Source organism: Tyto alba, unplaced genomic scaffold (assembly GCF_018691265.1).
Source record: "Tyto alba isolate M040663 unplaced genomic scaffold, T.alba_DEE_v4.0 Super-Scaffold_6, whole genome shotgun sequence".
In the NCBI taxonomy this organism is placed as follows: domain Eukaryota; kingdom Metazoa; phylum Chordata; class Aves; order Strigiformes; family Tytonidae; genus Tyto; species Tyto alba.
In genome coordinates, this window is record NW_024881327.1 from 42834936 (window position 1) to 42844929 (window position 9994).

Genomic DNA, 9994 nt, shown 5'->3' on the forward strand with positions numbered 1-9994 from the left:
CTAAACAAGTCTCATCTTCATAAAACGCCTTTAAGTGAAAGAATACAGAAGTCTGCAATGTTGGTTAAGTAGCTCAAGGCATACTATATCACTTGCCATAATTTTATTATATGCTTAGCCAATTATTATGTATCATATTAGTACATTGTAGGAAATTAATAAATGTTTTTGCATGGGCTTTGAGACTTGTTTCACCGTTCTCCACTCCATTGGGGATTTACAAATCCAAGTCACTTGTCTCCCTCATCTGAGCAGGATGTGACCCACTGTAGGTATAGAAAAGCAGTTCTTTATGTCATATCAGAAGAGGGGCTTATCTAGTCTTGAAAGGTAACCAGTTAGGACAGAGTTTAAAATTTAAAGAAGAAATGTTCTGATTTCAGAGAGGATGGCTGAGTTCTAAAACAGACACATCTGTAACAGCAATTTCAAAGAGTGTAGGGAAAATTTGGGTTGCGTGTAGGTTTCTATACTACAGGTCCTCACCACATGAGGGAAGAGGAAGTTAACCCATGAATCTGACATGCTTTCATTTGTTGTTTTGCTGATCTTTGACAAAGACACTCTGATGCAAGTCCTAATAATCCTGCATGATGATCATAATTTCACTGAAACTTACTCTAACCATGTGTTTTGGCTGCTTAGGTAAGTGCTGTTTATTTTCTTTGTTTTGTTTGTAGTTAGTCACCTGTAATTCTTGAGCTGAATTTAGAAAAATTTCTCACAATATATCCACCTCAAATAGATTTGTGTGTGAGACAAGGAGAATTTTAACTATATTTTCATAATGCTGAAATCATAAATTAAAATGCATGGGGAAACAAAAAGCATTTTCACAAAGAGATTGTTGTCAAAAAAGTATAGAGGAACAAATCATACACTTTGACACCCAAAATTATGTTAGGTTAATGCAGGCACTGTTTTTCTTAGACCTTCAAACTTGAATATGTATTGTGACAAACACTGAATGTAGAATTTTAAAATGCTAAGGAGGTTTTGTTCTAGATCACATAGGTACTGAAATACAAAGCAGATAAGGTTTCATGTTTCTTACTCTATACAAATTCCATTGGATACTACTGAAGGTGTTCAGTATAAATTAAAAAATTGAACAACAGAGAGGGGAAAGTTTAAGAGATTAAACAAGAGCAAAAGGATTTTTCAGTGATATTTTTCAGAAAAACAGTAAAGTCACAAGATGGAAATGTAGCACAATGTATAGCACAACTGTATTTTAAACAACAAACCAAATGAACAGAAAACCTGAAATCAGTGATCAGTTCTCTGACACTTGAACAGCTTCTAAATTGTCATTTACACACTACATCAATTCTTTCCTTTTTTTATGATGTTTATATTACCCCTATACTGTCCATATTGTTCTCTGCAAGTTGTTGATTGCTGCATTGTGGAAAAAACAGAGGTGCCCAACTCCTTTTGGTATGATAAATATGTGGCCTTTTCTAAGGGCAAAGGAAAAAAGTTTATTTGCATAATTCTGATAAAACTTATCGGATGCAGCAGATGCCGTTTAAGGACCAGATAGAGGCAAAATCATCCCATTATTTATATGCTGCTGTGAAATGTGCCTGAGTTATAAACAGCCTAAAATTTGGAGGAAAAACATGCAGTTTAGTCTCATTATTCTCTAACAGTGTGAATGCTAGAAAAGAAGGAAATGATAACTCTTCATGCAGCATATGAAACTAATGGTCTTGGCAGTCATGGGGATAGACATTTTATAGGATTAACACATTTGTGATGAGCATCACTGTCATTAGGATAAAAAATGTTATGTGATATCCACAGGGTGGTTTCACTTCAGAAGAAAATATTCTATACAGTATTATGCAATATCTCATGTAGATCGCTGCCTGTGGACAGTGAGTGGTAAAGAGATTCAGAGCAGGAAAGAGTAAACAATTCTTGTTTCCTCTGATACTGACTCAACTGTAGCTAAAAGCCAGGCAACAGACCTGATGAGACAACTGTGCTCTGCAGGGCATATTGTATACTTATTAAACTAAGGAGGTGAATTTGGTGCTATAAACTACTTGTCAGCAAAAACTTAATGGAAGAAGTTCAAACAAAATTAAAGAACCCACTTCAGAAATGCTGTAGATTAATCACTAATCAGAAGCAGTGCAGGACAAGAACTCCTCCATGGTGACAAAAGTCATAGAGGATTTTGCTTTCATCTTGATGAGTCTTCCACTATTCACTGATGAATCATTCTAAGTTACTTCTTTTGGTCATTCTTTATCTGGCAGATAAATTGTTTAATATGCTTCAGACTCAACCTATATTATAAAAGTTTTTTATTGAAAATAAAAAATAAGTAAATCAGCAAATACACAGAAAATCTTCATTTATTGAATGCCAACAATGATGGAAAGCTTTAGCACACCACATTAGAAGTTTCCTTTAGCCAGAAAGTAATTTTTTTTAAGGGAGAAGTGGGTAGTAACTAATCTTAAAAAAATAATCTCATAATGATTTTACAGCATTGGCATTATTTTAAATACTGTGATTGTAGACATTACAGCTTTAATGTCATCTCTTTGCTGCTTCAACTTTCAAATTTATGTGTATTTCTCCACTAGCTGCAGGTCCCAATAATTTAACAGTCACCCAGACACCACAGAGAATACATCTATCAATTGGAGACTACGCTGAAATTGCCTGTATTTGGGAAAAATCTGCTGTGAGGTATAGAGTAAGCTGGTATCTTGTTAATAAAGAGAACATCACCAAAACTGTATCATCAACACTTCTTTATGTATCCAACATCACCCATGAAAGCGAGGATGTACTAGTGATAAAATCTGCCAATGTAAATCACGCTGGATTTTACTACTGTGAGATAATTATTGAAATACCTTTCTATAAGAAAGCATGTGGAAATGGGACAACAGTGATTGTTGAAGAGAAAGGTAAGCTGTCGAGAGCATATGCATGCTACTTAACTTGTCATCATAAAGATTTTTCAGTTTGAGCTATTTTATACATTTCTTCCCTCTCTCACATCCCTCCCTCAATGCTGTGGCTCTCAATCTGAAAGAGACAAACACAGAGAGGACCTGAACGGCTCTTAATGACAACTGACTTAAGCTCTCTGCCTTAATACCCCCAGTGTAATGGGTTTTTTCTTCTATAAGGGTTTGCTAATGGGAATTATTAGTTAGGGTTCACAAAAAGCTGTGCATCAGCCATGTATTTCACAAAAGACCCAAACACAATTCCTTCTCCGAAAGGATTTGGTAGGCTGGATGTGAGACAGTGAATGAATCTGCCTTGCAGTAAAGAGTGGCTGAAAGAATCACAAGGTTACTCTGTTCAGTAATATGTACCCTTTACTAACCATTTTATCTTTTTGTTACAAATTCTTAATAAGAAGTGGGAGCTAAATCAATATGGAAAACGGAGCAGTATGGGCTCTATATTTATAAGGATTTGTGCCCATAAAGTTGTCATGACAGGATGTTTTATGTAGGCTGTGTCTCCTTATTTTGTTATTGTCATACAGTAACCTTTACAAGGGAGAAATTTAAGGTCCAAATTTTGAATTAAGCATGAGCATTCAAACACAGTTAAATTTTCCAGCAACAGCAGTGAAGTATCTTTCACCTTAAGTTATGAAAAGAATGCGACATACCCAGAAAACAATTTACCTCACTTCTGTTACACAGCTGTCTCAAGCACTATGTACTCAAGCTCTTCTTGAAGATACTGATCTCTGCCTCTCTCTTTCTACATCTCAACTGTAGAGAAAGACTAAGGGACTAGCTCTAACTAGATCTTTAACATTATCAAATATATCTCATATATTGACTGGTCAACTCACAGGAAGTAACCTTTCCGTTCATCCAGCACAGTCCAGTTTATGACACTATTTTACACTATTGGCCAAGTGGTAGTCCAAAGGGAGGGACAAAAATGATCAAGGATTTAGAAAGCATCAGTGGCAGAGAATGAATGAAGTGGTGTTCAAAATGGGGTAAATGAATGTAAAACACGCTGAGAAAGTTAAAATAATCTGAGCTCATAAAATTAGTTGAATGATTAGATCTCTTACTTGGTCAAGTAGTAACACCCTTAAAGTAGAAGCAGAAAAGACTCAGATTAGACACTGAGGGGGAAAAAACCGTCAAACTGCAGGAGTTATAGGAGGATTTGATGTTACTGTTCATGAGGCATGCATTCCTCCGTAATGCTAAAGTGTAGATGACCTTGCACTTGGGGGATAGGGGGAATGGACTGATTCACTCCTGAAGTCAGTTTTAATTTTTAATTTTAATTTCTTTTTTTTTTTTTTTTGCTATGGTGTTGTTCTTCTATTGTATCTTTGAACAGTACATAACTTTATTTAAAATGTATCATTGCAGAAACTCACTCATTGAAAAAAGGAGATCTGGCAATATGGGCTATCATTCCTTTCTTAGTGGCAGTGGGAAGCTTATATCTTTGCTACAAAAAAAAGCAGCACTCAAAACGTTCTGGTGAGTGACAATATTTCCATTAACACATAGTCTCAAAATTAGATGTTTGTTTTAAGATGGTTGGACAGGTGCACTAAGAGGAATTTCAGTGTATAACACTTCCTCACCTGGTCCTTATCTGCTAGGGGCACTTCAAGCTGAGAGGAGGGGTCAGAGGCACAGCTTGTAGTTCAAAGTGAACATTTTTGCAGTCACTTGCCTCCGTTATTTACCTTTCCAGGAAGAGTGATCTCTTAGACTAAAGATCTTGACCTGGCTAGGGTATTAAAGGATATCAATTCTGATAATTTTGTAGCAGACTGAAAAAGTGAGGAGCCAGAACTTAGCTCTGCATCATAGTCTTACTCCTGCAAGTGACATCTGAAACACCTGGCCTAGGAGACTTTGTTCTCAGCTGTTTTTCAAGCTGTGAATTTTTTTAACTAATTAATAATTTGGGGTTTTTGCAAAAATCTTGAAATGAAGGATAGAAGTCACAAGAAAAAACAGCAAATGGCAAGGGTACAGAACAAGTATAAATGTAAGGCATCTGCAGGCTGTGGGTACAGATCAGTGACGTATAACCTAAGGCAGCCTCTTAAGTAACTGTAGCATGAGTATTATGGTTAGCATGTGAGGCTTACTCAGCTTGTGAGCTGTTGGGGATATAGATGAAATATCTATTACTTGAGATGCAATTCAACTTGCAGATTAAAAAGGCAGGGAGAAGGAATTTAGACAAATTAGGTCCTTAAGCTACTATTTCGGTCATTGGAGTTGACACAGGCAACTGTATGAACTGACCCTTTGTAGCTGTCTACTTCAGGGTGAGCTGATCAGTTTTCATGGCACAAACTCTATTGACCAGCTCTCCATCACATAAGGGCTGTTCAGAAACCTGAAGGTAGTTTATTTCATCTGCAAGATGAATACCACTCTAGAGCCTGTCATCAAGACTAGCTATACAAGAGCTCTGCACTCTTCATTTCAGAGCTTTATAGAGCTCTGGTAGGGTACCAGCATGACTCTGGAAATGGACAGTGAGCAAGCAGTGACTGTAACTTGGTTTTTGATAAGGTTCTGCACAACTTCCTGTGCCGGCCAGAAAGCATCAGGAGGAGGAGATGCTCGAGGCTGCAGAACTTCACAGGAGAAATGTATCCACCAATGAAGCAGCTGAGGAAAACACATCATGCAATTCTGTTGAATGGGTAAGTGGTTTATAAAAAGACATTTGCTATGAGAGAAGGACTTTCAGAATGAGGAGCTGGGGAGTGCTCTGAACAGAAAACACAAAACAAGCTTCTGTTTCTAGGATGGTATCTTACTACACATAAAAAAGGTTTAAAGCAAAGAAAATCTAAAAAGTTTTCTTGCAAGAGGCAACACCCAGAAATAAGAGGAAGCACATTTATGTAGTAGGAAAATATTGGATTCTGTTGTTATATTTAATGACACTCTAAAATTGCCTGGAGAAACGCAGCAGAAAGTATAGAATATCAATATATAGAACCTGCATGGAAAGAGTGTAGAAGAAGTAAAAAATGGCAATAAAGCCCATTTACATATAATTGTATACTAAGCTCAAGGGGCTTAGACCAGCTTCATCTCATAGGGCAACACCTGCTGAGAGCAGGTAGCAGATTTCAGGCAAACTCCCTTTTCCAGGAAGTTATTCATCTTTTAGTTACATTAAAACATAAAGTGAGCAAGGGAAAGAAGCCCTAATTTAACTCTTGCATAGGCAGGCACAACTTCCATTACAGTCAGCTGGACAGGCTCGGACAAGCCACACAGAGGTGATGTGAAATGCTAAAGCCCATGGTCACAACTGCAGTTATTGATCTTACAGATTGATGAATTCTGTTAGATAACCCGACTTCAGTCTTGATTTGTTCATATTGGTACTGAAATCATGGTGAGAGACAATATCAGGATGCAGGTAGTAAAACAGTATCTATATTTTCTTGTGCAATGGTCATCATTCTAAATAAAGTATAGCTGGCAAAATTAATTCCCCGTAATATGTAGATTTCTATTCAAGCTAAGAGACTTGCTTTTACAGGAGACATCATAGTAGAAAATTTTAAAAATACAAGGCATGAGATGTTCTGGTCATAGTAATAAAATATTATAATTGCTAGTTATAAATGGATAACTCTTCTACTTGTTAATATTTAATGAAGGCATATGAAAACAAGGTTGAGAATGAGAAAGTAAGCATCACAGGTGGTGCAGAGTGAAGAGTTCATTAGTAGCCATTAACTGCTCAGGGTTTGTATGGATAACAAGACTCATCCAAAGGATGTGTGAAATCAATTATAAAAGGTCTTTTGTTGTTGCTTTATAATTTAGCAGCTGTTAGCCACTGTGATGTGTCATGATATAGGTTCAGTGTTTCCTTTCATATAACAGAACTTTTTGCTATTTTAATAAAAGCAGAAAGAGTGATTTCATAGTGGCATCATTTTAAATGTTAAAGCATAATTGGATCTTATACGTCATTCAAGAGATCCAGTAGTTTACTAAAGTCAATGTATACAATGTGCATGGACACTATATTTCAAACAAATTAAGCCAGAAGTGATGAGCAAATATTATGGTGTCTCTCTCTGACTTTCAATTGTGTTGCAGAACATGATCCGTACAATTTAACATTTTTTCTGCTGTTTATGCAAAAGTAAGTCATTAAAAAGTTCACACTAGTTTTTTACATTGTTTACACTTTTTTTTTAAGCTTGGAAATTTGCCATACATTCTGGATAAGTTTGGGCATCATTTCTAGAACAGGGAACGTGAAGGTTCTGTATGCATCTGCAAGGCTATTTACAGGCACCAATTTGTCACATTATTTCCAATTCTCGGGGTTGTGAAGGCACTCTTGTATCACAGAATTTGAATCAAGGCATGGATTTTATTCTCACCTTCATTGTACGTCATAACAACACTGAGCAATTAGGTCAGGTGTCAACATCTAGCTCCAAGTATCTAAGTTAGCTCAACCTGAGAGGGAACATCCCCATAGCAAAGCTGGCCACTGTAGCTGTTCTTTTTTATATAGCACTTGTCTCTACCTGTCTGGAGAGTCATCCCATATTTCCTGAGTTGAGATGCTCAGGCACCATTTCCCAGACAGTTCTGCTAACTGCAGGGGAATTTGGCCCTTGAGGGAATTCTTGGAGCAGTTGATTTTTTCGTTGCTAAATTCTGCACATTCCAGACCAAACCTAAGCACTGCTGTAGCATAAAGTACACACTTCCAGCTCATGGAACCACACAAAAAGCACACTCCTGAGGGGCTTTGGTTGTACAAAAAATAATAGAAGCATCATCCAGATTAGTTGGCCATACCTACTATGTCTTCTGTTTGACACGCAGCCAGCAGGTACCTCTCTCTGTTCTGAACACTGTTCATTAAAACAAAAATAGTAAACCCCTGTAGTAAAATATAAGTGTGAAGAGAAGAAGCTACCCTTTTCATGACTTCCACCTTTTTATTGTTTTATGCCATGTAAACTTGAGAATTTTATTTGATATATCTGTGAGCACAGGTATTTGTGCACATTTCATGGAGATCTTTAATTCCCAGATTTTGCTAAAGGACTTACCTGAAGATCTCAAATCCTGCGTGTGCTTAGGAAGTGAAAACAGGAAGATTTCTGCACAGTCCAGAATAACATCTGAATACTGCATCAGTTTGCTAGTTTACTGCATCAAAAGAGCATCCATCTAGAAGGAACAGTGTGATAAAGCTTTTGGGAAATATTGGAGTTAAATGATTAGGGGATAAAAAAGCTTTGCCATTTCAGATTTCATAGAACCTGGTTTACACTGGAACTTGACATCTTTGGTATTCTAAATTAGTACTTTGCACCTGGCACCTAATTAACTAAGAGAATTGAATCCAAACATAGAAAGGCTTTGCCTTTCAGTGTTAGTACTGAGACAGTCTTTCCCTCTGAAATTATAATTCCTTCCATGGCCTGTGTTTCTCCCTGTTCTCTCAGGCTGTGCTAGATGCTGTGTCTTGGGTAAAAGTTCATTCTAAATAGACTTTATGGATAAAAGTTATTTTGACTGGAGTTTTCTTTGCTTTTTAAGGCTGTGTCTACACTTTATGAATCACTAGATTCATTTTTGAAATGAATCAAGAGGAAAAGATGACAAATCCACTGTGACTATTGTACCCAATGGAGCAGATGAGCTAATTCTACAAACTAGGGCAGCTGAAAAGTCTAGGACAAGAACCCACTGCCTACTTTGGCATTATTCAGAACTAAAAGGACGATATAATTAAACAATATATGGTTAAATAACTATGAAACTGAAAACAATGTGATAATTTGCTGATGAAGGATGGATTACATGAGTTTCTTGTCAGAAGCATGTCAGTGGGACAATATACAAGAAAAAAGATTGGTTCCAAGCAGTCTCTGAATGTTTTGTCACTAACAAAACACTGTAAGGGGTCTGAATTTGGAGGGTATGTCATTTTAGAAGACTGTCTTCAACTCTTCCCCCTGCGTCCAGAAGCCATAAACTATATATTATCACACTTCAAAAAAATCTTCTGGACTGAACAAGATTCTCCCAACAGAAGCATTTCTTCAGGAAGCCCACGTATAACTATCAGAAGGTAGGGAAGAAGTGCACATGATGGTAATCGTTTGACCAAATAGACAGTACTACCCATAGGATGGAGTCTGATCTCTGAAACTATCATCAGTGCTGACCACATCATAGCCAGAGTGGTTTGAAAGAAAGGATTATATTCCTGTGGAAACGGACTGTTAGTGTTGAAGTGCTAATTCATTCACACACTAGGAAGAGTCTTCCAGAGAAGGTAGTCTCCTATGCACAATGAAATACTAGGTTTAAATGAAGCTATATATATATATATATTTATTATTATTATTATTAATAATTATTGTCTAACTGGTGAAGGAAGGATGCTTGGACAAGATGGGAGTGTTAACACTTGTTCCACTTTTGCCAGCTCTAAAACTTTAAAAAAAAATCACTAAAGAAAAATCAAAACTGAAAATATAAGTAAAACCTGGCTTCCAAGGTGTGAACGGAGGTGAAGAGTATTGACAGCAGAGCTAATGGCAGTTGTCCAAGGACTGCTGAATACTCAGAGCAGGTATCTGAAATGTGAATATTTTTATGTACCGGAGTAATTTCATCTTCTGTTAAAGTCTTTTCAGAGCTCAGCTGGAGGTTAGGTCATCTTGCCAGCAAGAAACGTCTTCACTGCTCAGGAAGTTTGTTGCAGTTTGCATCTGGGGAGTGCAGTAGGCACAGACTGACTTTCCCAGAGCCCTTAAAAACAGTTTGCATAGTCTAAATGTGTGACTGTCTTGTTACTCAATATTCTGTAAAGAAATCTTTGAGGCCATACATCATGGCTTGTGTTCCAACTCTGTCTATGCTATAGTAACTACAGTTCTCAAAGCTATCTCTCAAATTACTGTAGCTCAGCCATGGCTCACTGTTTGGTGTGGATCCTCTTTCCT

At 37.0% G+C, this 9994-nt stretch overlaps 1 protein-coding gene across 1 annotated transcript; it reads left to right on the forward strand.

Annotated features, from left to right (window-relative positions):
- Nucleotides 1-555: 555 nt before the first annotated feature.
- Nucleotides 556-9429, forward strand: LOC116959543. Its single transcript, XM_042808144.1, has 5 exons — nucleotides 556-645; nucleotides 2604-2933; nucleotides 4386-4499; nucleotides 5556-5689; nucleotides 8580-9429. Exons 1-5 carry the CDS (start codon nucleotides 591-593, stop codon nucleotides 8622-8624), a joined length of 678 nt encoding a protein of 225 aa, XP_042664078.1. The 5' UTR covers nucleotides 556-590; the 3' UTR covers nucleotides 8625-9429.
- The last annotated feature ends 565 nt before the right edge of the window (nucleotides 9430-9994 follow it).